At 53.2% G+C, this 26608-nt stretch overlaps 1 protein-coding gene across 1 annotated transcript in view; it reads right to left on the bottom strand.

The window, feature by feature from the left end:
- The window catches only part of PHF2 (PHD finger protein 2), a 101094-nt gene that overhangs the window by 64986 nt on the left and 9500 nt on the right, over positions 1-26608 (bottom strand). Inside the window, exon 2 of the mRNA XM_054727059.1 lies at positions 25164-25327. Within this exon, the coding sequence (XP_054583034.1) occupies positions 25164-25261 (98 nt within the window). The 5' untranslated portion in view covers positions 25262-25327. The remainder of the gene's footprint in view (positions 1-25163; positions 25328-26608) is intronic.

Raw genomic sequence — 26608 nt, 5'->3', positions numbered from 1 at the left:
GCCTTTATATATATACTAGCGTTCCCGTTGCAGGAAAAACCCTGCAATAGGGTTTCCTGCTGCACTCTACCCCGCCCTGACTGCTCTCCTCCCTTGTCCCCCGCCCCGCCTTCTCCGCCAGCCCCCCTGCTTTTCTCCCTTCTCCCCCGGCCCCGCCTCCGCTCCTCCCTTCTCCCCCGCCCCGCCTTCTCCGCCAGCCCACCTGCTTTTCTTCCTTCTTCCCCGGCCCCGCCTCTGCTCCTCCCTTCTCCTCCCCCCGGCTTGCTTGCTTCTCTGCAGCTTTGCTCCCTTCTGCAGCTCTTGGCTTCTTTCTACGCTGTCTTGATATGCAAATTAGCCACCATCTTTGTTGGGGTAATTTGCATACTCATCCTGATTGGTTGGTGGGCATGGCTTGGATGGTAGACGTGGCTTGGCTGGTGGGCGTGGCTTGGGCATAGCGATGGTGCAGTCAATTTGCATATTTGTCTATTATGAGGTAGGATAGATTGCCAAACATGAAAGCCACCAAGATGTCCTTCAGTGGATGAATGGATCATTTGTGGTACATCCAGATAATGGAATATTATTTAGTGCTATAAAGAAATGAGCTATATGAAGATACCTGAAATGCATACTCCTAAGTGAAAAAAGTCAGCTTGGAAATGCTATGTGCTATACGATTTTAACTCTATGACATTCTGAAAAAGCCAAAACTACGGAGACAGAAAAGATCAGCGGTTGCTAAGGGTTGTAGAGACGGATCACCTAGGATACAGGCAGTGAAACTATTTTGTATGATATAATGATGGAAGGAAGCATGTCATTATACATTTGTCCAAACTCAAGGAGTGCACAACACCAAGAATGACCCTAATGTAAACTATGGACTTTAGTTAGTAATAATGTATCAATATTAGCTCATGAATTGTAACTAATGTACTATGCTAATGCAATCTATAATAATAAAAGCGTAATATGCTAATTAGAGTGGATGTCCTTCCGGACGTCCTTCCATCCTTCCAGACGTAGCCGGGTCTGCGAGGGGAACCCAGGTCCTGGGTGCCTGCCAGTGGCCAGAGGGAAGCTGGTGCCAGCAGCCGGGGGAAGGAAGGCCTACTCTTGCACAAATTTCTTGCATCGGGCCTCTAGTAAGCAATGGGGAAGAACTATAAAAACAATCAGAAAACAATTCATAAAATGGCAGTAACTACATACCTATATATTACTTTAAATGTAAATGGATTACACATATCTCTATATAATGATATATTACCTTAAATATAAATGGATTAAATGCTCCAATTGAAAAAGGGTTGGATAAGAAGATGTGGTACATATAGACAATGGCATTTTACTCAGTAATAAAAAAGAATGAAATCTTACTATTTGTAACAACATAAATGGACCTAGAGGGCATTATGCTAAACGAGATAAGTCAGATAGAGCAAGACTGCTACCATATGATTTCACTTAATGTGGAATCTATAAAACAAAGTAAACAAACAAAAGAGAAACAAACGCATAGATAGAACGAATAAATAGATGGTTTCCAGATGGGAAGGGGTTTGGGGGTCTGGGTGAAAAAGGTGAAGGGATTAAAAAGTAAAAATTGGCAGTTACAGAATAGTCATGGGGATGTAAATTACAGTGTAGGGAATATAATCAGTAGTATCTTAATAACTATATATGGTGTCAGGTGAGTGAAAGACCTATTGGGGGAGTCACTTTGTAAATTATATAAATGTCTAATCACTGTGCTATACACCTGAAATTCATCTATAATAATAAAAGTGTAATATGCAAATTAGACCAGACAGCCAAATGACCTTCTGGACATCCTTCCGGACGAAGCCAGGGCTGCGAGGGCCGAGGCAGCTGCTACAGCTGCGAGGACAGAGGCAAGCCGTCACAGCTGCGAGAGCTGAGCCCCTTGAACAAATTTCATGCATCGAGCCTCTAGTCTATATATATAAAAAGGCAGTGACCGTGACGACTGAAATAACCATTTGACCGGTCACCGTGTGGTGCTAGCACAGATGCATAGACACAGGTAAAGTCTATGAGTGAACTTAGAATGAGCAAGACAAATGTTTGTCTTCACGGAGCTCACACTGTAAGAAGGTTAGGTCAGGGATGAGAATTCAAAATTGCCACCAGCACAGACCTGAGGTGCCACTTCTCAGAGCGGCCAGAGATACACCCGGTAGTGGACTGGGGGCGTGACTGAAAGGCTGGCACTAATGTGAAGGTGGGGCCATTCTGGATTTCCCAGAGGAGCCAACGGCTGCCTAGGAGGTGGAGCTTTTAACACTGACTGCCATAGAAACTGACCAATCAGAACGAAATCTGGGTGAACTGCGAGGAGAAAATGGCTGCCTAAGAGGCAGAGCTTTTGACACTGACTGCCACTGAAACGTATGAATCAGAACCAAATCTGAGTGAACTGCAAGGAGCCAATGGCTGCCTAGGAGACGGAGCTTTTGACACTGACTGGCATAGAAACCGACCAATCAGAACCTAATCTGGGTGAACTGCAAAGGCAAAACCTAAGGTGGGGGCTGAGGAGGGGTTTTAAGGGCAACAGCTGTTTGGTGTAAGGTGTAAGAAAGTGGCTCAATTTTTAAAAAATATATTTCTTTATTGATTTCAGAGAGGAAGGGAGAAGGAGAGAGAGACAGAAACATCAATGATGAGAGAGAATCATCGATCAGCTGCCTCCTGCACACCCTGCACTGGGGACCAAGCCCGCAACCCAGGCATGTGCCCTTGGCCAGAATCGAACCTGGGACCCTTCAGTCTGCAGGCCGACACTCTATCCACCGAGCCAAGCCAGCCAGGGCTGGTTCAATTTTTTAATAACCGGTTTGGCAGTATAGTGCATATGGCTGGCTATCAGTCCAGATATAGGGGTAATGTATTTTTGTCTGCCAAGAGCATCTCCTCCTGCTGAAAACGGCTCCCCCCCCCACCCCCATTTAAGCAATCCTACCTATATAATCTATCTATACTAATAAAAGGGTAATATGCTAATTAGACCGAGTCGACCGGCCATCGTCCGGACATCCGACTTCCTTCTGGACAAAGCCATGGTAGTGGGGGCTGAGGCAGAGGCAGTTAGGGGTGAGATCAGGCTGGCAGGGGAGGGCAATTGGGGGCAAGATCAGGCCGGCAGAGGAGGGCAGTTGGAGGTGAGATCAGGCCAGCAGGGGAGGGCAGTTGGTGGCGACCAGGTCAGCAGGGGAGGGCAATTGGGGACATTAGGCAGGCAGGCAAGTGAGTGGTTAGGAGCCAGTGGCCCTGGATTGCAAGAGGGATGTCCAACTGCCAGTTTAGGCAGTTGCACATCCCCTGAGGGGTCCCAGATTGGAGAGGGTGCAGGCCGGGCTGAGGGACACCCCCCCCCCATGCACAAACTTCATGCACCAGGCCTCTAGTATGTTAATAATAGGGGAAGCTGGGAGGCGGTGAATGAAGGAGTACATGGGAACTCTGCACTTTCCACTCAATATTTCAGTAAATCTAAAACTACTCTATATAGAAGCATGGAACAGACTGTTGAGTCTCAGAGGAAAGGCAGGAGTGGATGGGTGAGTGGGAAGAGATCAACCAAAGAACTTGTATGCATATACACATAACCCATGAACACAGACAATCGGGTGGTGAAGGCCTGGGGGGGTTGGGGGGCTGGGGGGGTGGGGGGTGGGCGGGCCAGAAGGGGTCAATGGGGAGAAAGGGAGTCATATGTAATACTTTCAACAATAAGGATTTTAAAAATAAATAAGTAAAACTACTCTAAACAATGAAGTCCATTTTTTTCATCAGAAAGGAAAAGTTCCATGTGTGTCTTCACACTTACTAACTGAATGACCCCAGATAAACATGTGGAGTCAGCTGGTGAGAATGCTGGAGAAAGGCTTCCAAGATGGGAAAACATTATGAACAAAACACTAAGAAAATTTTAAAGAAACAGTATCTATTTCAGACAACACTGAAAACGAGTAAAACACGAGCAAGCAAATGGACAAGGACTAGGATATAAGAAATACTGCAGAGTGCTGCTATTTAATGTTAGAATATTATACAAATGCACAGAATTGTCATCTCTTTAAATTTAAAAGCAAGTCCGCCTGCTTCCCACCAAGCCCACTCCTCTCCTATGCTCGACTCCAGGAGCACAGGAAAGGTTCCAGGCTAGGACGTGTGTGATGACTGGTATGTGGGTGAGTGTGGTAACTGGTGTGTGTGTGTGTGTGTGAGATAACTGGTGTGTGTGGTAACTGGTGTGTCATAACTGGTGTGTGTGTGTGTGTGTGTGTGTAACTGTGTGTGTGTGTGTGTGTGTGTGTGTGTGGTAACTGGTGTGTGTGTGTGTGTGTGTGTGTGTGTGTGAGATAACTGGTGTGTGTGGTAACTGGTGTGTGTGGTAACTGGTGTGTGTGTGTGTGTGTGTGATAACTGGTGTGTCATAACTGGTGTGTGTGTGTGTGTGTGTGTGGTAACTGGTGTGTGTGTGTGTGGTAACTGGTATGTGTGTGTGTGTGTGGTAACTGGTGTATGTGTGTGAGATAACGGGTGTATGTGTGTGTGTGGTAACTGGTGTGTGTATGGGGGTAACTGGTGTGTGTGTGTGTGTGTGTGTGTGTGTGTGTGAGAGATAACGGGTATGTGTGTGTGTGTGTGTGTGTGTGGTAACTGGTGTGTGTGTGTGAGATAACTGGTGTATGTGTGTGTGTGGTAACTGGTGTGTGTGGGGGTAACTGGTGTGTGTGTGTGTGTGTGTGTGTGTGTGTGGTAACTGGTGTGTGTGTGTGAGATAACGGGTGTATGTGTGTGTGTGGTAACTGGTGTGTGTGTGGGGGGGTAACTGGTGTGTGTGTGTGTGTGTGTGGTAACTGGTGCATGTGTGTGTGTGTGTGATAACTGGTGTGTGTGTGTGTGTGTGTGATAACTGGTGTGTGTGCTGAAGTGGCAGGAAGGCTGGGCGGCCTCACACTAATAGAGCACTAGCTCTGGGGTGGCTGGGGCTCCCACAGTCTGGGCAGACTTCAGACTAAGAGAATCACACAGGTGAAGCTCTAGAAAACTCGGCCACCCTCCTCCCAGTGCAGCTGCTTTCCTTTCAGGAGAAAGCATGTGCCACCAATGTCCTTGAGGGTTTGTGAGGGCCTCCTCAAATTCTCCTCCAAATGCTGAATTCAGGCTGCCACACACATTATTCATATCACTCACACACACACCACAAAACATACACACCACATACACCACACACCACACACAGGCACCACACACTACACATATACCACACACACAATAGATGTGGATGCACATGTATGTACACACATACCACACACAGTACATGCACACATACACACACATGAATACATTTGCACCACACACCACATAGTGCATGCAGATGCACACATGCATGAACACACACAATGCCACATACCATACACATACCACACACATGCACACAAATACTACACATGCAATAAATGTGCATACACATGCACCACACACCCCACATGCCACACCCACATACTAATACCACACATAACACATGCATACACATTCACCATACACACACACACACACACACACACACACACACTGCAGGGTTCACTCATAAAAAGCAGTCTGGACCAACCTCAGTGGCACAGGACTTCCCAATAGCCAGATCCCCCCCCCCCCCCCCCCCCCCGCCTCCGAGAAGTCGGGGGCCTGGAAGTCCCACCTTTGTGTCATCTTATTGACAAAGATACAGGGCTGGTGTGCACCGAGGGTGGTCAGAGTTAACAAATAAAAATACCAAGTTAAACTTTAATTTCAGGTAAACAGAAATTCAAACTATTTTTACCTGGTACCCTCCCTGCATCTCTAAGTCCTCTTCTGGCTCTGACTGCCCCCGTGTGTGGAATGAGGGACTGGGCGCTCTATCCCAGCTATGACATCACATGCCTTAGGCCAGACCAGGAAAAGTGAAATGCAGAGATGGTCACCAAGTGTCCCTGGGGGTATCCGGGTCACCCAGGGCTGTTCACTGGCACTGGCTCCCATTTCAAAATATAGCACACCCTTCACTTGGTTTTGTAAAATCGCTGCTTCTACCCTAGCCGGTTTGGCTCAGTGGATAGAGCATCAGCCTGCGGACTGAAGGGTCTCGGGTTCTATTCCAGTCAAGGGTACATGCCTGGGTTGCGGGCTCGATCTCTCTCATTACTGATGTTTCTATCTCTTTCTCTCTTCCTCTCTGAAATCAATAAAAATACATTTGGAAGGAAGGAAGGAAGGAAGGAAGGAAGGAAGGAAGGAAGGAAGGAAGGAAGGAAGGAAGGAAGGAAGGAAGGAAGGAAGGAAATTGCTGCTTTCAACCTCCAGCACCCCACCTCCTTGCGCCATCTCCACCATCGCCCATTTGGAATTTGTTTAAAACCCCTCCTTGGTCTACTGGGGTCCCACTTTTTGGGTTGCCAGAGTGGAAGGGCTGACCAGGGTCATGGGGGCTGGTGGCATCACAGTGTGGTGGTGCCAGCCTGCTCTGGTGGGTGCACGTCCACTCTCAGGCCAGGCCAGTGCTACCTGACACCTCCTGCCCTGCCACTGGCAGGGAACGTGCTGGACTAACCCTGAGCACAGCCCCAGCCCCTCGAGTGCCCTGGAAGCACCCTCAGGAGCCTCTGCAGGGTGTATGAGGCTGGGTGTCTGAGCTGCCCCCATCCCCACAGAGGGATGGCCAGCACACCCCACCCCATGACAACAAGGTGGTAAAGGTGGGCTCACTGAGGCCTGTGTTAAAGGGAAGAAACAGGCTGCAGAAGAGCTGGTGTAAATGAAATCACTTATGAAGAACATGCACAACAAAAACCATTTCCAAGGGCAAACACATGGGAAAGATGGGGTCTGGGTCAGACCCAGGCTGTGGGGGCGAGGTGGAGCCAATGGGACAAAGTGGATCCAGCTTCTCAGGGAAATGCCCTCCTGCATCCCCCTGGAGAGGGTTTCAAGTTCCCGGCGTGAGGACTGCTGCGCCGGACTCTCTCCAGGGGTCCTGGTGACTGGTCCCCCCAAACGTGCTCCACGGCACACACCCTCGGGAAAACCCTCTTAGGAAGGATTGTACCATATATACTACATGCATGAACACACATGCACCACACAGCACAGGATGGTACTTCCTGAGGCCTGGGGCCAAAGCCAGTCCTGGGGCAGCGAGACCCAGCCAGCACCAGGGGTGCTGTTTTCAGGAACAGGAATGACCTGCGCACTGAGAACAGCCACCTGGAAAGCCAAGACCCTTGTCCACTGTGGAGCCACCCATCCCGGAAGGCACTCCCCATCCCCTTTCCCCAACCAGGAGGACCCTCTCCCAACCTCCTGGCCTAGCCTCCTGGGCCTTCTCACGGTCCACAGGGCAGTGGGCCCCCAGTAGGTGTCAGGACACCAGGACCCTCATCCAGCAGTGAGGCAACAGCTGGGAGGGCTGGGACAGATGGCCCTGCCGCTTCTAGCTTTCCTGTCCAGCACTGCCCCTCATGGAAACTCAGTCCAGACCCTGCGCACCCTGCTGACTGCCTGACCCCCAATACCCGGGCCCCACCCCAGAGCCTTTCCAGTGGGACAGGGGTCAAGTCTCAAGGTCTGGACACAAGGAAGTTGACAGCCCCCCAAATATTCAGGGGAGTCATGTAACCAGGGGCACAATTTATTTCACTTATTGGGATCAACAGGAGCCCGGGTGAGTCAGGCTTTCCTGTCTCCTTAGTGGCATCTGGACTTCTCCTAGGCGCCCAGGTTGGTAGTCACCAGAGGCAACAGACCTCCCACCCAAGTGGATGAGCAGCTAAGGCTGCAGCGGGCGGAAGTGCAGCATTCAGTGAGCCGAGCTACAGGAGGTGCCAAATCAGGGATAGGTTGCCAGCAGATACTAACTGCAACTGCCCCCCTTTGTTCAGGGCACAGGGTCCTGATAGAAACAAGGAAACCTCCATGACACCGTTGTCCGAAGTTGCCCACCAGGACAGCCATCCGCTTGACCGTAGGCTTCAAGTACCCTCTAGCAACCTCAGGGATGACACCAGACCCAGAAAAACAGACGAGGAGGAGCCCTGCTAAACAGAAGGTTCAGGAACAGGGAGCCGGGGGGCAGCTTGCCCAAGAGGTTGGATGGTTGGTAAATGAGCAACTGGGGAAATCTGCATTCCTGCTGGCCACCCTGCACACGACCACTCCAACAGGTGAGCCACCAACTCACAAATACTCACAGGACCACTCCTGTGAGGCGGAGATAAAACCAAGCCAGTACAATGCTTGGTCAAGGAGAGAAACTGGGTCAACTTAAGGACATGGCTCTTTTGTTTGATGGAATACCTTGCAGGAGCCCCAGGTCCACCATGAACAAGGCATCTTTGCAGAAAAGTGGAGGGGGGGAGGCACAAACTTTCAGCTACAAGATAAGGAAGGTCTCGAGGAGAAACCAAGATGGCGGCATAGGTAAACACTTAAACTGCTGCCTTGCACAACAATTTCGAAACTACAACTAAAAGACAAAACGTCTATCACCCAGAACCACGGGAAAGCTGGCTGAGTGGAAGTTCTACAGCTAGTAGGAAAGAGAAAAGAGCACTGAGACATGCACAAGTGCTGAAAAGCTGAGGTATGGAGGCACGCGAATCGGGCTGGCGGCGGGTGTCTGGGTGCACTGCTTCTTTCAACCCAAAGGGAGACAAGCTCCCGATTACTCTGAACTCCAGTTTCTGGGGAGACGCTGGGGACCCAAACTCCTACAGGGAGAAGCTGGACTGTCTGCCATCAGGTCAGAAAGTGAGGGTGACTTTCTTGCAGAGGTGCGCCCAGCAATCGTTGTTTACTACACTGGGGCGCGGGACGCGGGGACTTGGAAATGAGGAGACACAGAGACAGCTGACTGGCAAACATCGCTGTTTGCCACGCCCTAGCCTAGTGACTCCCTGAGACCCCGCCCCGCACAATCTACAAACCCACCCAAGCTCCGCGCAGCAGCTTTTGCATATAAATGGCCTGCCCTATCGCAGCTTAACTGAACAAACTGCAGCTCTGGTCAGAGAGCTCCAAAACCTCCAAACCCCAAGCAAAGAGGAGAAAACTGTAGTTCTCACTGTAGCTCCTGTTGGGTGGCCTCAGACAGTAGCTGACCTGCACCCCACCGGAGATCCAGAAGCTAGGGTATCTAGTGGTCAGTGTGAGACGACACCAGATTTCAACTACTCACATCCATAAGTGACACATTCAAGAGGCAGACTCAGTGAGCACCAAAGCCCCACTGAAGCAAGTACTGCCCCATAAGCATGTCTCCAGCGCAGCAGTTCTTCCATTATAGACACAGCGGGTCCTCACAGCCAACTGGCCTGGAGGTCAATTCCTCCCAGTGACACCAACAACAATCAAGACTTAACTACAACAAGGCTGTACACGCAGTCCACAAAGGGGTGCACCAAGAGTGTCCACCTCAGGTAACTGGGAGGCCGACCCACTGGCCGATATAGGACACCTAGCACACAAAGCCACCCTACCAACTCAGGGAAGCAGCGAAAATGCGGAGGCAAAGAAACAGATCACAAATGAAAGAAATGGAGGAAAACAAACGACTGGCTATAGAGTTCAAAACCATGGTTATAATAAGGTTTTTCAAGAATTTCCTAGAAAAGGCCCATAAATTCAACGAGACCCTCAAGGATATGAAAAAGGACCAACTAGAAATTAAACATACACTGACTGAAATAAAAAATATTATACAGCCGAAACCAGTTTGGCTCAGTGGATAGAGCATCTGCCTGTGGACTGAAGGGTCCCAGGTTCGATTCCGGTCAAGGGCATGTACCTTGGTTGTAGGCACATCCCCAGTGGGGGGTGTGCAGGAGGCAGCTGGTCGATGTTTCTCTCTCATCGATTTTCTAGCTCTCTGTCCCTCTCCCTTCCTCTCTGTGAAAACATCAATAAAATATATTAAAATATATATATATATATTTATGTATGAGTCCCAACAGCAGACTAGAGGAACGCAAGAATCAAGTCAAAGATTTGAAATACAAAGAAGCAAAAAACACTCAACGGGAAAGCAAAAAGAAAAAAGAATCCAAAAAGTTGAAGATAGTGTAAGGAGCCTCTGGGACAACTTCAAGCATACCAACATCAGAATTATGGGGGTGCCAGAAGAAGAGAGAGAGCAAGATACTGAAAACCTATTTGAAGAAATAATGACTGAAAACTTCCCCCACCTGGTGAAAGAAATAGACTTATAAGTCCAGGAAGCGCACAGAACCCCAAACAAAAAGAATCCAAAGAGAATCACACCAAGACACATCATAATTAAAATGCCAAGAGCAAAAGACAAAGAGAGAATATTAAAAGCAGCAAGAGAAAAACAGTTAGTTACCTACAAGGGAGCACCCATACGATTGACAGCTGATTTCTCAACAGAAACTATGCAGGCCAGACGGGAGTGGCAAGAAATATTCAAAGTGATGAATAGCAAGAACCTACAACCAAGATTACTCCACCCAGCAAAGTTATCATTCAGAATGGAAGGTCAGATAAAGAGCTTCACAGATAAGAAAAAGCTAAAGGAGTTCATCACCACCAAACCAGTATTATATGAAATGCTGAAAGGTATTCTTTAAGAAGAGGAAGAAGAAGAAAAAAGTAAAGATAACAATTATGAACAACAAATACATATCTACCAAGAAGTGAATCTAAAAATCAAGTGAATTAAAAATCTGAGGAACAGAATAAACTGGTGAATATAATAGAATCAGGGGCATAGAAAGGGAATGGACTGATAATTCTCAGGGGGAAAGGGGTATGGAGGGTGCGGGAGGAGACTGGACAAAAATCGTACACCTATGGATGAGGACAGTGCGGGGAAAGTAAGGGCAGAGGGTGGGGTGGGAACCGGGGGGAGGGGAGCTATGGGGGGGGGAGGAACAATTGTAATAATCTGAACAATAAAGACTTATTAATTTAAAAAAAAAGAAAGAAAAGATAAGGAAGGTCTGAGGATCTGATGGACAGCATGAGGACTAGAGTTCATAACATTATATTATATACAGGGTACTTCAAGACTGCCAAGACAGCATGAGTTCAGCATTCCCACCAAAGAAAAGAGTGAGCATGTGAGCTGATGAACGTGATGGTGGGCACTTTCCATAATGCACAGACATCAAATGACCACGATGTACACTTCACACACATTACAATTTCATCTGTCAACTGTACTTCAATAAAGCTGTAAAAACAAAACTCTGTCTTGTCAATTGTGTAAGAAAAAGAAAAGAACAGGGCCTCCTTGGACACGCACCTGTATGGTGCAGCCAGCCATGTGGACACGCAGTGTAAAGCACGTGTAAAGCAGGTGCTGCACCTGGCACGCTCAGACAGGGCGTGTGCACATCCAGACACGGTGTTCCCAGGGCATTCCAGAATGGGCATTGTCACACTACGAATGTGCTCAGGAAATATTTCCTGTGACACAAAACCCTAAATTTCTCAAGGGTCACCTTATGTTTTCCGAATTCTTTACTGTTGTTCCCAAAGTAGATCCAATTGGAAGTGGCTCCCCATATGTTGGTCTTAGCTTGCCCCACTCTCTCCCTTCAGGTGGAGCATCTGTAAATAATAATTTAGTATCTGTAAGTATCAGCATGTCTATGAGTAATCATTCGGGATCTAGAAGCAACGGTTTGAAGGTCCCTGCAGGAGGACTCCCATCCACAGTGTTTGACATCTCAGACTGAAACGAACCCATGCTGGTCCGTGCCGCAGCCTGTCTGGTAAGGCTGGTGTCCGCTCGGCTCTCTCCAAGACCCCACTGGGGTCAGATCCCCCTCGGCCTTGCAAACCACACATTCTGTGGCAAGAGGCCCCACACGTTCCCCCCTCGTGTGGAGAGCAGTAACTAGGAGTTCAGCTGCCAGTCTACAGCAGGGAAGTCAGGACACACTGGAGGGAGCTTGGCTCATCAGCCGGGGTGCCCTCCAAAGCTGGCTGTGCACCTGGGTCCCCACACAGGATGCGATGCTCCGTCAGGAGAGCACCTGGTGGCCAGACAGTTCTGCTGCTCCGGGAAATGGTCATGGGCTTCGGCTGCTCCTCTTAGTGAGGTGGTGGCTCCGTCCCAGCCCATCAGCCTGAGGCGCCCACCCCTGGGGTGACCCCAAAGGAGGGGAGGGGGCGCTGACGGGGCAGAGCCATAGGGGCTTAAAACTATACCTGCACAGGGACCCTCAGGGTAGCTCTGGCCATGGGTGCTGAGGGGCCCCTTCTCAGCAGACAGGCTGCAGGCCAGGCTAACGTGCATTACTGGGGGTCACATCAGAAGGGGGATGTCAGAAGGGCAAAGACTCCCCACCCCAGCCTTTAGAGCAAGGGGTCCGAAAGTGGACATCCCCTTCCTGTCCCTGGTGAATGTGAGTGGGAGCAGCTCGGCCACAGTGTCTACAAAACCCACAGTCCACAAGCCTGGGCAACGGGCGGCTGGGTGGGATGCCTCTGTACTCTGACAGTATTACTTTTTATTATAAACGTAATTTTATGCTCCTGAAAACAAGATGGAAAGGACAGAAAGTACAAAAGCAGTAGGAAAAGAAAAACTCTTAGCCCTTTTAACACGCTGGCATCTTTCCTTCCAGGACGTTTTCTGTCTCAACTAGTTAATACCAGCTATCATGCTATATAAATAATGCTGAATCTTGCCTTTTCCTCATTCAATTTTATAACAAACATTTTCACTTATCACTAAAACCTGGCTGTGAACATCATTGGTGGTCACTGCATAATTCTCTATTGTGTGAGTAATCATAATTTACTTAATCATTCCCTTAACTCTATCATCTAAGAGTCCAGAATCCTTGATATAGTAAGTAAATGGTTAAATGTCTCTTTCTAAGTTTTTACACCTGTTCCACTGGTTTTTTTTAAAACAGATATTCCGGATAGAGAAATAGTTGCTTTAAATCAGAAGCAGGTTTCGGAGCATCTATCCCAGCAGCTGTATACAGATGTACAGCGAATGCTCTGGGAATTACAGCCTTCCCCCTGGAATAAAAATCCCAAGAGACTCACAAGATCACTGGGAAGACAAATTTGACCCAAGAGCAAATGCAGTCCAAGGTCATGTAAACAGAAATACTGACTCTAGATCAATGGAGGTGAGGCTTCTGTCCACAGGCTCCACCACCCCCTGAGGACATCAACCTGGGGGCAGCCCTGGAGAGAAAGGTTGGTGGCTCTCCACGGAGGGTGCACCTGCAGAAGGAGGGACGGTGCTCTCCAAGGTCCTGTCCCACTGGAGCATCCCATGATCTGTTCTTTGCCTCCCCTGCCCAGAAGGACAAGAAAATCAAAGATTAGGATATGGAAACCGGGACGGGCTCTGGCTGAGCCCTGCCCTAGACACTGAGCTGCAGGGTGGGGGACCTGGAGCAGGAGCAGCATGTGGCCCCCTGGGGCGAGCGCCTTCTGATGGGTCCCCAACTCCAAGGGCTACCGGGGCCATGAGGCTAAGAAGGCACAAGCTGGGCCTCTGGGGACACTTCAACAGCAGTCAGCACCAGCCAAGGAGCAGTGAGTGCCTGCAGCTCCGAGCTGCCCTGAGCACCAGTGTCCCACCCCCACATCGGGACCCACTGGCTCACAGAGCCGAAAGGGGACAAGATGAGGCGCACACAGACCTCATGCACCGGGAGCACCAGGGCCCTCCATCCACCCGAGGGATGCTCACCCACAGATACCGGAGAGTGCAGCATTATGCCTCATCCATAAGCTCCACCCTGAAGGTGGGACACTTCCAGAAGGGCCTGGAAGGATTCTCTTGCCAAGCAGTGAGTAAGAAGGGCAGACTGCCAAGTGTCGCTGGGTGACTTCACCAAGAGCCTTCTCCTTCACTAGCTAGCGGTGCATGCCCGTCACGCTGACAGGCCAGGGCCAGAAGTGTCAGCGTCTCCCTAGGAGCAGACACGCAGGTACATCCTCCTGCATCCACTGAGACAGAGGCTCCAGCACAGGGGCTGTCTGCTCAGGGATCCCTGGGAGTTTAAGACCTAATTCCTGGAATCCCGGAGTGTCAGGAGTGATGTGTGAGCCTGGAGACACCTGGCCAGCTCTGCGGCCCCTTAGGTCTCCATGACCAGCTCCAAGGGAGGCTGATGGGCTGGCTCCAAACACATAGTTTCAATGGGGGAGCATGCCTTGGGACCTCTGAGAGCTGGCCAGGCCCCAGCATGACACAGTGGCCCCATGGAAAACACAAACAGGCCAGCAGGGAAGGGCCCCAGCAGGGTGACCGTGCAGGCCTGCACTCAGACAGGCCTCAGGCCTCCTCCTCCTTTCCCCAGAACCACGAGTCCAGCTGGCCACAGCCCTCCCTGCAGATGGGCAGCCAGGCCACACACTGAGGGTCCAGTCCTTCCGTAGGAACCCTCCGGGTCTGCAAAGGGCACCAGGCTGAGAGAGCACACTGGTGTGCAGCCTCCATTTCCTGTTTGTGAAAGAGGGGCTTGGATCAAATGCTCCCCGGGACGTCCCCCTTGCACATCCTGCTCCCACAGTGCACCTGGAGGGCAGAGGCCAGAGTGGACAGCGGAACACGTGCTCCTGGATCAGTGGGCGGAGCTCCCACCCTAACCAGCAGAAGCCCCAGCCTCAGTGTCCACAGAGTCGGGCTGAGAAACCCCGATCTAAATGCATATTAGTTCCCCAGATGTGCCCGGTTTGGGGCCAGATTCAATTAAAGCTATTTCTGAAACTGAACTGAAATTTGCCTGCCTCCTCCAAGCTTTAACGCAGCACCAGGTTCCTTCATACCTGAGGCAGGGGCAGCTGCCGCGGATCAGCAGGAGCAGAACCTCACGTGCTCTCTGGTCCCACCATTGCCCGCTTCTATTCCCGGGAAACACGGCATCCACAGAGAGGAAAGGAACCCCAGCGCCCTGGAGAGCTGGACAAGGACGTGAGGTGTGGGACTGGTGCTCGGAGTCGGGCACGGGAGAGCGGCTTCACAGCTGCCTGCTCCAGGGTCTCCCCTTACCCTCCCCGCCGATGACCAGAGGGACTTCTGGACTGAACCCCCTCGGTCACTGCCAGCACTGCCTGCAGGGCTCCATGGAGAGCTCAGGGGGCTGTGGGAGTCGGGGGCGGGCGGGACCACAGAGCACACACTGGGCAGATCTGGGCTGAGGACAGAGGCATTTCTCGCTGTCCTCTGAGGCAGGAAGCCAAGTAAAAGGTTCTCAGAGCCCTAGTCCTGCACCCAGTTGCAGCTCAGAGGAGAGGGGAGATGTGGCTCAGCCCTAGACGCGTGATTGCACACTGCCTCGCACACTGCCTCTCACGCTCACCTCCATGTCTGGGGCCAGAACCGAAACACAAATGCCTGATCCCTGCACAGTAGGTAGGTGGCAGGGATCCTGGCAGGCAGGGCCCAGGGGCGCCAGGACCAGACCAGGGCCAGCTATACAAAACAGGATCAGGGAGTCACCATGACGACACGGGCCCTGGGAACCTCGAGGCCAAACAGCAGGTGATACTGCCACCCTCCAGCGGCACGGTGGAGCTCAGGGCAAGAGCGACATATGGCTGACTCTGACCTTCCCAGGGGGCAGGCAAGGTGGAGTACCAGACATTCTGTTGGTCTCCAGGACCCGCCCCCCCCCCCAGGGCCTCTAGCTGGTCTCTGGTCTCTCTCCATCCTGCCCCTCATACAGGGCACAGCACTCTGAGATAACTTGGTAAACTACAGACTGCCGCACCCCCATCTGGATGCAGCACTGAGGATAAAATGGGAACTCCCACTCCTGGCCTATAGCCCAGGCTCCCACCGCACCTGCCCTGCACACTGAGTCACCTGTGACCACCCTGCTGCCCCAGCCATGAGGGTGCCCAGCACTGCCTGCGGGGCCGGCCACTGGCATGTGCTACCCAGTGGTGCAGGGACCCGGTGTCTTCCTCGGAGCCCTGAACCCTAAGGTGCTAAGCTGGACAGACTCCCTCACTTGGCAGGCGAGATGCCAACCTCATGACTCCCACTGCAGCCTATGTGCAACGCCTGGCCTGAGACGGGGGTTCCCAGCCACGTTGGACTCGAATGTGAACACAGTTTGCAACCACAACATAAACCACACAAAACTGTCATGGCTGCTCACTATGGCTGTGGCGGGCAGGGAGGTTCCCCAGGTCTGAGCAAAGCCCCATGGACCATTCATCAGCGGGTGACCCAGGCCAGCTGCTGGCCCTCTCCCAGAGAGATTCTCCTCTTCTAAGAGGCAGGTCCAGGCCCCTGGGAGCTGATGAGAAAAGAGGAGGCGGTGACAGGTAGCAAGTGCCTGCACGGGGTGCAAAGGAGCGGCAGGAAACGCCCCTCCTCTTTTTATGAGCTGCAACTTTAAAACGGCACGGCAGAGGTTAGCCGGAGCTGTTCTACATGCCAGGAAAGAGACTCCACCAGCACTAATGGCAACTAATCCTCCAAGTTTCAGAAACGTACGCAGAAGGAAGTTTAGGGAGGACCCACCTCCTGTCCCACATGCACCCCTGTGTTGCTCATAGAGCCGAAAGATATTCCGGATAGAGAAACAGTTGCTTTAAATCAGAAGTAGGTTTCGGAGCCTCTATCCCAGCAGCTGTATACAGATGTACAGCGAATGCCTGTGTGGAAGCTCTGGGAATTACTCCACAAGCACTAATGGCCGCAGGGTCCCTCTCCCCACGGGGTCTGGGAAGCTCTTAGGAAGCTCCACCTGCCCCTCCCCAGCCTTGCTCACTTGGGAGGCAGACTGAATCCGCCTGCAGTTTCTAGAATTTGTCAGGATGCCGTGTGTCATCCTGCACCAGAACCCCAGGCCTCAGTCTCTCCTGCAAGAACATGGGGCCTGAATCCCCAAATCGGTGTCATCTCTCCAGCAAAGGCAGGTCAGCCAGGAGATGTGGCCCATGTCCTGCTGGGACACACTCAGGTCCCACTTTCTCACTGCCCTTCCTGCTCAGCCCAGTTGCTTGGAGATTTGCACCCACACTCTGCCTTAATAGGGCTTCTAAGGGTAAAGCAAAACAAGGGGCAAATTTGCCAAGTTACAAGATCTTCAAGTAGCAGAGTTCACATAGCCAGGCTATGGGCTACTCATACGCAGCTCTGGACGGCTGGCTGCAGGGTGGACGAGTGTCAGGGACCCGAGCTCAGTCTGGCTACCCAGGGGTCAGCGTTGATGGGGCTCAGACCTCTCCAAGGCCCATCCAGACATCCACATTGCACCACTATCTGGCACCGTGGGACGCGCGCCCAGTCCACGGTGTGTCGGGTGTACGGTTCACTCTGCACCTCTGTTTGAAGCAGAAAATGGCACCCCAATTGGGGAAGCCAGCCTGGGATACATGCACAAGGCCAAGGCTGCCCAAAGGGAACAGCTGACCATCCTGCAGTTAGGGTCCCCCAGGACCAGCCTCCCCTCTGGGGTCCCTGGCACCCCCTATCACTCTCAGCAATGACGAGGCACTGGTGGGAAGCTCTGGGATAGACACACCACTGCCGTCCCAGCCTCTCACGTTGTCCTGTAAACCTCCACAAGCTGATCAGTTTGCTGGTCCTCCCAATCTGAACCCACCCCCACCGAGCTCTCCGGGGCAATGGGAAGGCCAGAGGCCCTGTCAGCACACCCAGCAGTGGTCCCTGATCTGCCGCGGTCAGGGTGAAGGAGACGGAGACCCACGTATAATACAAGGAGTCCCCACACGTGGAGGGAAAATGCCTAGCCGGGATGTGACAGAGGCAAGGCTCAGCAAACACTATGGTTAAAAAGGAAAGCAGCACCCTTCCCCGGGCGTGTAGACCTGCTCTGGTCACAGGGCCCCACAGGTGAGCAGCTGCGCATGTGCCCACCCCAGCAGGTGCAAGGACACCGGCGCCCTGCACGTGTCCGGTTCCGGAAATTCAGCCACCACAGGTTAAAAGGTGATGTGTTTTAAAAGGGTTAAAATGCCAGCAATAAACAATCCACAAAGGAAATTACAAAAATGATCCCACTTACAATTGCAACCAAAGGAATAAAATATCTCGGAATAAATTTAACCAAGGAATGAAAGACTCATACAATAAAAACTATAAAACATTGCTGAAAAAAGTCAAAGGCCTAAATCTAAATAAATGGGAAGACATCCCGTGCTCATGGATCAGAAGACGTAATATTGTTAACATGTCAATACTGCCCCAAATGGTCTACACTGGACTCTTCAATGCAATCCCTGTCAAAACTCAACAGTCCTTTCTGCAGAAATGGAGAAGCCAATTCTCAACTTCACAGGGAATTGCAAGAAGCCCTGAAAAGCCAAAGCAATACTTTTTGAAAAGAACAAAGTTGGAGGTCTCCCAATTCCTGATTTCAAAACTTACAAGCTATAGTAATGAAAACAGTGTGGTACTGGCTTAAGTAGAGACATATAGGCCAATGGAATGGCATAGAGTCCAGAGCTCATGCATATGGTCAAATGATTTTCAACAAAGCCACCATAGTTTTTATTGTATGAGTCTTTCATAGGGAAAGATAATTCTTTTCAACAAATGGTGCTGGGGCAACTGGATATCCACATGCAAATAAATGAAGTTGAATCCCTACCTCAAATCACATACAAAAATTAACTGAAAATAAATTTCAAAAAAACAACAACAACTAAATATAAGAGCTAAAACTATAAAACTCTTAGAAAAAAAGCAAAGGGGTAAATCTTCATGACCTTGGGTTTGGCAATGGATTCTTAGATATTACATCAAAAGGATAAACAGCAGAAGAAAAATTAAAATTAAAAACTATTTATACATCAATGGACATTATCACAAAAGTGAAAAAAACAGCCCACAAATGGGAAAATATTTACAAATCATGTACCTGATAAGAGTCTAGTGTCCAGAATATATAAAGAACATTTACAATTCAAAAATAAAAAGACAAATAACCCAATTTACAAATGGGCAAAGTGTTTCAATAGACATTTCTCCAAAGAAGATACAAAGATGGACAGCAAGCCCATGAGTGCATGCTCCACATCATTAACCACCAGGGAAATGCAAACCAAACCACACTGCGGTGCCCCCGCACCTCCACCAGGATGGCCATAACATAGGCCCTGGAAAATAACCAGTGTTGGTGAGGACGCAGATCACTCCTACACTGGTGGTGAGCCTGTTACAGGGTGCAGCTGCTGTGGAAAACAGTTTGTTGGTTTCTCAAAAAGGTAAACATAGAATAACCATATGACCCAACAATTCCTAAAAGAATTGAAAACAGGTCTTCAAATATTTGTACGCGAATGTTCGTAGCGGCACTATTGACAATAGCCACAGGTGGAAAAAGCCCAAATGTCCATCAACAGGTGAGTGGATACACAAACTGTGGTCTACCTACACAATACAGCATTATTTCACCATAAAAAAAATCAATGAAGTTTTGATACATGCCACAACATGGATGAACCAAAAAAACATTACACTACGTAAAAGAAGCCAGACACAAGAGGTTTCGTATTGTATGATTCCATTTATATAAAATGTCCAGAATAGGTAAGTCCGTAGAGACACAAAATGGCTGTTGTCCAGGTTTGTGGGGAAGAGGAGGGAAAGTTGTTGTTTATTGGGTTTGGGTGATAAAAATGTTTGGGAACTAGATAGAGGAGGTAGTTGCACAACATTTTGAATGCACTAAATGCCATAAAATGTGCACTTTAAAATGGATAATTGCATGGTATGTGAATTTCACCCCAATTTTTTTTAAAAAGATAAAAGGCTGCATTCTCCATTTGCCTGGACAAACACCACAAGGACCTTCAATTTTTATGTTCTGAGGTCAAAGCCAGCCATTGAATGGAATTTTATGCTTTTTCATGGATGACCCATCACTTTGAGGGGAAGTGAACAGGCACTAAATTCTTATTTTTTCCTCATCCAAGGATATGTTTTTTATTTATTTGTTTGTTATTGATTTTAGAGAGAAAAACATCGATGTGAGAGAGAAATATAACATCAATCAGTTGCCTCCCATACGAGCCCTGATTGGGAATTGAACCCACAACCTAGGTATCTAGGTTTGTGGGGAAGAGGAGGGAAAGCACATTTCCAGCCCTAGGTATCTAGGTTGTGGGTTCAATTCCCTGACTGGGAATCAAACCTGCTTCTTCCTCCACCTTGGTGTATGAGACCACGCTCCAACAGCTGAACCACCCGGCCAGGGCCAGACACTGAACTCCTAACACACAGGGCCAAGCGCCTTTCTGGAGTGCACGGTGAGGGTCACCCACCAAGCCAAACGCTGAGAGCCGCGGCAGCAGCAGTGTGGGAATGATGGCGGGGCAAGGGGAGGAGAGGTGCAAAGATGGAGACACAAATCTAAGCATAAGGCTGGTGGGCACCGAGGCCACCAGAGACACAGAGGGCCCTGTCCTCACCTGGCGCTGGATGCCACCTTCCTGCTGCCAAGTTGTTTCCATCCATGTTGCATTTGTGAAACCATGGGCACGAAGAGGGATGTCAGTACCTGGTATCTGCTCAGGCCCTTCATCCAGAACAACCTGAGCCACTGCAATCCCTGCCCCTGCACCTGGGCGGAGGAGTGTCTCCTAGCATCTCCGGAGGAGTGTCTACTAGCGCCCCTCTCTGCTGGAAGTGGGAGGACGAGGAGGGCACTGTGGGAACCAACAGAGGATGACTGTGAACCAACCCTGAGGCCATAAAGGCCAGCCCCAGGGTGAGCCCGGCAGCACTGTAATCACATTGGTCGTTCAGAAGCCAAGTGACCACTCTGCTTTCCCCACACCCGGAATTCGGGAGTTAGATTCCTCCAGTACATTCCATGTGGCACATTATTTTCTGGCTGACACTCACTCCCAACGGCAAATCTCCACATTCTCTGGGAATAAGGCCCGGCCCTGTGGCAAGACCTCCAAACCTCTGCCCAACTCAGGCCACCAGCAGCATACCTGGACCCAACTGGATCCACGCAGATGTGGGTTGCAGGGAAAAGGCTCACACAAGCACATTTCCAGCCCAATATTTTCAATGAAAGCAAACACCCTGGCAATTCCAACGAGCCTAACTCCAAGTGACTCCTTAGGAGACTCACCTCACCTGGGGAGAGTCGGCGGACAGGGCACCTCTGGGAGCTGGCCTCCCCACGCCTCCTCCAGAACTTGTTAAATTCACAGGAAGAATTTCTCATTTTAAAATGATTGTTATCTCTAAACACGTCAGACAGGCCACACTCCATCTTCCTGTGGATGGCCCTTCCCCTGGTATTTGGGAATCTCAGGTTCTAGGATTTAACCGTCAGATCTAATCACCCAGACTGCAACACTGAAGCTTGACCCCTGGCGGGCCCTCCTTCCCCTCCAAGTGCACACATGCTCCGCTGGCCAACAGAGCTGGCCATGAGCCGCTGTGTCGCCAGGCACCCGTGAGAGCCAAGGACCTCTACGCGTGGCTCTGCCCCAAGAGTCTTAAGGCGGGGTGGGGTGAGAGCTCACCAAGGCCGACGAGTCCCGGAGGCGATGGGCACGGAGAAAGGGCCCTGGCAAGGAGGGCAGGCAGAGCCCAGACAGATGAAGAGCACACAGGGATTGGAGGGGATCCACGCCAGAACCTGACCCCTTCTCACCACCCGGTACCCCCTCCCCCTTCCTACCCAGCACCTCTCACCTGAACAGTGGCTCCTGCCCTGCCCTTGTCACCAACTGTCCCCATGGCAGCCAAAGGGACCCTGCCAAATCCTCAGTCCCCTCCCCCCACTCCTCTGCTCAGAGCCTCCAACATGGCTGCTGCCTCCTGGCCACACTGCAGGCTGCCCCTGCACTGCCTCCTTGCCCCCGCCCGGTTGCTGCCCCACGATGCTTCCTCACAATCTGACAGGCTGCCCAGGCTGGCCTGGGACTCCCGTTCTGTTTGACTCCCATAGAAGAAACCCCATAGAGGCAAGGACTCTACCTTGTTATTCCAGGAACCCCACAGCCAGTACGGCACCCCACAGAGAACATGCGCCCACAAGTGTTTACTGAGGAATAAGTGAAACTGCTGTCACTGCAGGACTCATAGCAACTTCAGCTTTCAAACTTTTGAAAGTCCGCTCTCCTGACTGGTCTCCAAAACCCTTCCGATTCCACAGCACAGGTGACTACAGAGGGCCAGGAAGCTGAAGGACGTTTGCTGCTTTCACAGAATGATGCCTGTCCCAGAGACAGATCCTCTTCGTTAGGGCGGTGACAAGATGAGCCACCTGGGTCATTTCGTAGAGCGACTGGTCCACAGGCACTGGACACCTCACTCGGGCAAGGCGGAGGGACACGTGGGGTCGGGCGGAAGACACAGAAGCTGTCTAGTGCTTGGTCCAAGTGGCTTTGTGGCACCCTAATTGGGGAGGAAGGTCCCCAAGGCCGACGTGGGTCCACACTTCCCTACCAAACAGACAAAACACTTGCTCACGAGGTGGCTGGCTGCAACATCCATCTCTTCCTCGTCACAGCCAATCCCCAGGTGAGGCCAGGCCGTGCCAGTGATGGCTGGGTGGGCTGACAAGGTGCCCCGACTCAAGAGAGACCAGCCACTGCCAAGAGGAGCTGGAACGTGGACTCCTGGCTTCCTGGCTGACTGTATTTGCAGTCCAACCCAGCGGAGAGGCCTCCCCAGAGAACAGGGGGAGGGGTGCTCGGGTGCTGAGGGGATCGCATCCTGGGAGCAGGCTCTGCCCCTACAAAAGAGCTGCCCCGACTATGTTCTCGGCTGGCACGCTCCGCTGGCATGAATGTGGGTAACCTCAGAATCCCCCTTCCGATCCCCTCAAAATGTGGTAGCCTGGAGAGGGGTGACAGATCACAGCGGGGTGGGGGGCAAGACAGGGCCTGTTACTTTAACAGGTATGCTTACTTTCACAGGTGCTACCTATGGCAAATGATACTAACGTCCCGGAGGGTAAGGAGACCTGAGTGCGCACGGCACTGAGTCCTGGAACAAGAAACGGACAGGAGGGAGAAGCCTGTCAAATACACTGCTGGCGCCTGCAGCCTGGAGGACATGCTGCCCAGGGTTTCTGCCTCAGTTTCCATGCCGGCAGCATGATCTAGTGAGATGTGAACTTCCGTGGAGGGAAGGATGGGGGAAGGGAAACTGCACCATTTTGGTAACTCTTCTCTTAAGTCTAAAATTCTCTCAAAATAAAAAGTTACAAAGTATTCAAACTTTTAACAAGTGAGTTGAGCTGTTGAATACTAAGTAAACAACAGTACAGACGGTAAGTGGATCTAGAAAGAGCAGCGGGCCACCCAGGAATATCTAGAGATTGGGAAACACGCATCAGGTCACACACCTTTCTGTGGGGCGGAGGCCTGGCCCAGGGCGGCCAGGGCCTGCGTGTGGGTGGAGGGGGCGGGACCGCCCGAGGCCAGCGGTTCAGCCTCAGGGCTCCCTTCTGCAGGTGATTCTGAATAGATGTCCAGAAGATATGCCCTCTGCAGGGGGAAAGGCCCTTTCTGACCCCAGGGCCACCCACATGGGTGGACACAAATCTGTGCTGATCAAACGACCTCTGCCTGTGGGGTCAAATGAAAGACCTTAGACGAGAAATTCGAAATAAGGAGACAAGGCCTCCCCAAAACAGCCCCTTTAAGGTGTCAGGATGCACCTCCTCCCGGCCTCTGCCCAGGCCAACCCAGCAGATGCCACCAGCCCCTCAGGCCAGCCGCCAGCTCCAATCCCCTATCGAGCTCAGACCTGGCCTTCCCTTCCCAGCAAGGTGGACAGGGCCCTGGCCAGACAGACAAAGGTCCTCCCAGGCCCTCACACCTCCCCAACCTGGGCACCCTGGGAACTCTGCAGGTCTCGGGGGGGTAGGAAGGGGGAGAAGCCCCTTCACTCCCAGGGAACTGAGGGCCACCTTCTCAGCATCTCTGGAACTGAGGGGATGTGAGCTCAGATGGCAGCTCTCCCCCTGAGTCCAGCTAGGAACTTTGAGGGGATGCCAGTTGGTGGATGTGCACAGCCCACTGTTCACACCCCAGGCTCTGCTGCTGGGGGCGTGGGGAGGGGAGGGTCCTCTGCAGCCCTGGGCACCGGAAGGAAGGCAGCCTGGGAGGCCAGGAGGGTTCGGTAGATGTACTTGCTTCACAGAGTCCCACCCCCTCCTCGCCAGGTCCCTGTCACAGGGACTCGGGCCTGGCGCTGACCAGTCTGAACAGGTCCTGTCACATCTGGCTGCCAGGCTCCCCACCTGTGAACTGGCAGGACTAGACCCCACAGCCATGGGGATCAGGGACCACCCACGGGCACATACCCCTCTCTTGCCCCCAGTCCTGTTCTCCGTGGCCTCGGAGGGCACAGGGCCCCGGCCAGCCCCCGGCCGGTGCTGCAGAGGCCCAAACCCATGAAAACCTGTTGGAGCAGTCTGGGCAGCAGTGCCACCTCCTCTTCCTCCCCCTCCACTCACTTCTGGGTGGGAAGGGACCTCGGCTTTTGAAAACTAGGCGCAGGGCCAGGTCACGGCCATGGGCAAGAGATAAGCTTCACCTCCCCAAACCCATCTTCCTCCGAGAGCGTGAGGTTCAAGTCAAACCGGGGTGTCCCTGCCGGGAGCAGAGGAGAGGGGAGAGGGGGGACGTGCCGGCCAGCGAGGAGGCGGCAAAGCCACAGCACCCACCCGCAGACACCATCCTGTCACCCACTCCCCCGGGACGAGCAGGCCGCCGGGAACCGGGGCCGCGGGGCCGGGAAGGGGTCCCGCCCGCGAAGACGAGGCCGGGAGCTCCGGCCGCAGCGCTGGGTGGGCGCGCCGGCCGCCCCCTCCCCGGGCCCGCGTCCGCCCAGCCCCGCCGGCGTCCGAGCCGCCGCTCGCGCCTCCCCGGGCCGCGCGGGGAAAGTTCCTGCAACTTCGCGGGGGAGGCGGCGGCGGCCGGCCTGGGCCTCGGAGCCGGCCTGCGCCCCGCGGTCGGGCGCCAGGCCGCCGGCGCCCCAACTCCCAGCCCGGCCCGCCGGCCCCCGGCCCGCTTTGTGCGCGGCGGCGAGGGGCGCCCGCAGGCCTGGCCCCCGCCCCGGGCACAAAAGGGCGCGCGGCCGGCGGGGCCGGGCCTGCGAGGCGCACGGGCCGGGCCGAGCCGGGGCCGGGGCGGCGACCCGGGCCGGCCGCGCTCACCTGCCGTGGAACCAGTCCTTGCAGGCGTCGCACTCGATCATGAAGCGGGTAACGTCGTAGGGCAGCCGGCAGACGCAGTACACCGGCACCGTCGCCATGTTCGCGCCGCCCGCCCGCCCGCCGCCCGCGCTGCGCTCCGGGTCGGGCCGGGCGGGCCGGGCCGGGCGGGGGCCGGGCGGGCCGGGGCCGGGGCCGGGGACGGGCCGGGGGAGCACGACAGCCCGCGCGTACCCGCGGCGCGTCCACACAAAGCGGGGCGCGCGCAGGCCCGGGAGCCGCCCGCCGGCCCGGGGCGCAGGGCGCGAGTGTGCGCGGGGCCGGCGTGCGGGACACAAAAGGGAATGGACGCGCGGGGGCGGCGGGCGGCGGGCGGGGAGCCGCGGCCCCACCGAAGGGACCCCCGGCCGCCGAGCGGCCTCTACGTCAGCGCCCCGGGTGGCGCCGCCTCCGCCTGCGGCCTGGCCGCCGCTCCCGCCGCGGGAAGGCGGGCCGGGGACCTGCCTGGGAGAAGGTGGGCCTGAGGACCCTTATGGGGGACAGGTGGGCCGGGGACCCCTCGGAGGGAGAAGGTGCGCTGGGGACCTGCAGGAGAGAAAGTGGGCTGGGATCCGTCCTGGGAGAAGGTGGGTCCGGGACCCCGGTTAGGGAGAGAAGGTGGGTCCGGGACCCCCGGTTAGAGAGAGAAGGTGGGTCCGGGACCCCGGTTAGGGAGAGAAGGTGGGTCCGGGACCCCCAGGTAGGGAGAGAAGGTGGGTCCCGGACCCCCGGGTAGGGAGAGAAGGTGGGTCAGGGACCCATCCAGGGAGGAAGGTGGGCTTGGAGACTTGCCTGGGCAGGAGGTAGGCCTGGGAAGCTCTCCGGGGGAGAAGGTAAGCTGGGGGACCCTCCAAGGGAGAAAGTGGGCCCGGGGACCCGCGGGGAGGGGGGGGGGGAGTGAGGCCCAGGGAGACCCCCTGCAGGAGAAGATGAGCCGGTACCCTGCCAGCAGAGGTGGGCCTGGGTATTGTGGGGGGAGCACATGGGGAGGGACCTGCAGGGAAGGGGGGCCGGGGGACACTGGGTGAGGATGAGAGGTGGGCTGGGGGTACAGGAAACCCCCGAGTGAGGGGTGAGACCCCCGTAGGATGTCCTTCCTCATTAGAAGGTAGAGGAGACACTACTTGGCTCTAACTTTGTTCTGACTCTGCAGCGGGCAGAGGGCTCCTCCAGTCCCTTCGTTACCGCTCCCTTTCCCCCGGCCTTCCCCCCTCATTCCTGGCTGGGGACACCCCGTCCTCCCTTATACTGCCCCTGCACTTCCCTGATGCTCCGCTCCAGAGCGGGGCAGGAGCACTGGCACAGGTCAGCTCTGTAAGAAGAGGGCGATTATCTAAAGTTGAGCTGCCCAGGAACACTGGTCAGAGCCCCCAGGCCTGGGTGACCTGAGGGGTGGGGAGGGCAGCAGG

Source organism: Eptesicus fuscus, chromosome 15, assembly GCF_027574615.1.
Source record: "Eptesicus fuscus isolate TK198812 chromosome 15, DD_ASM_mEF_20220401, whole genome shotgun sequence".
NCBI lineage: Eukaryota > Metazoa > Chordata > Mammalia > Chiroptera > Vespertilionidae > Eptesicus > Eptesicus fuscus.
The sequence above is the reverse complement of the archived record's forward strand: the minus strand, read 5'-3'. Positions and strand labels throughout refer to the sequence as shown.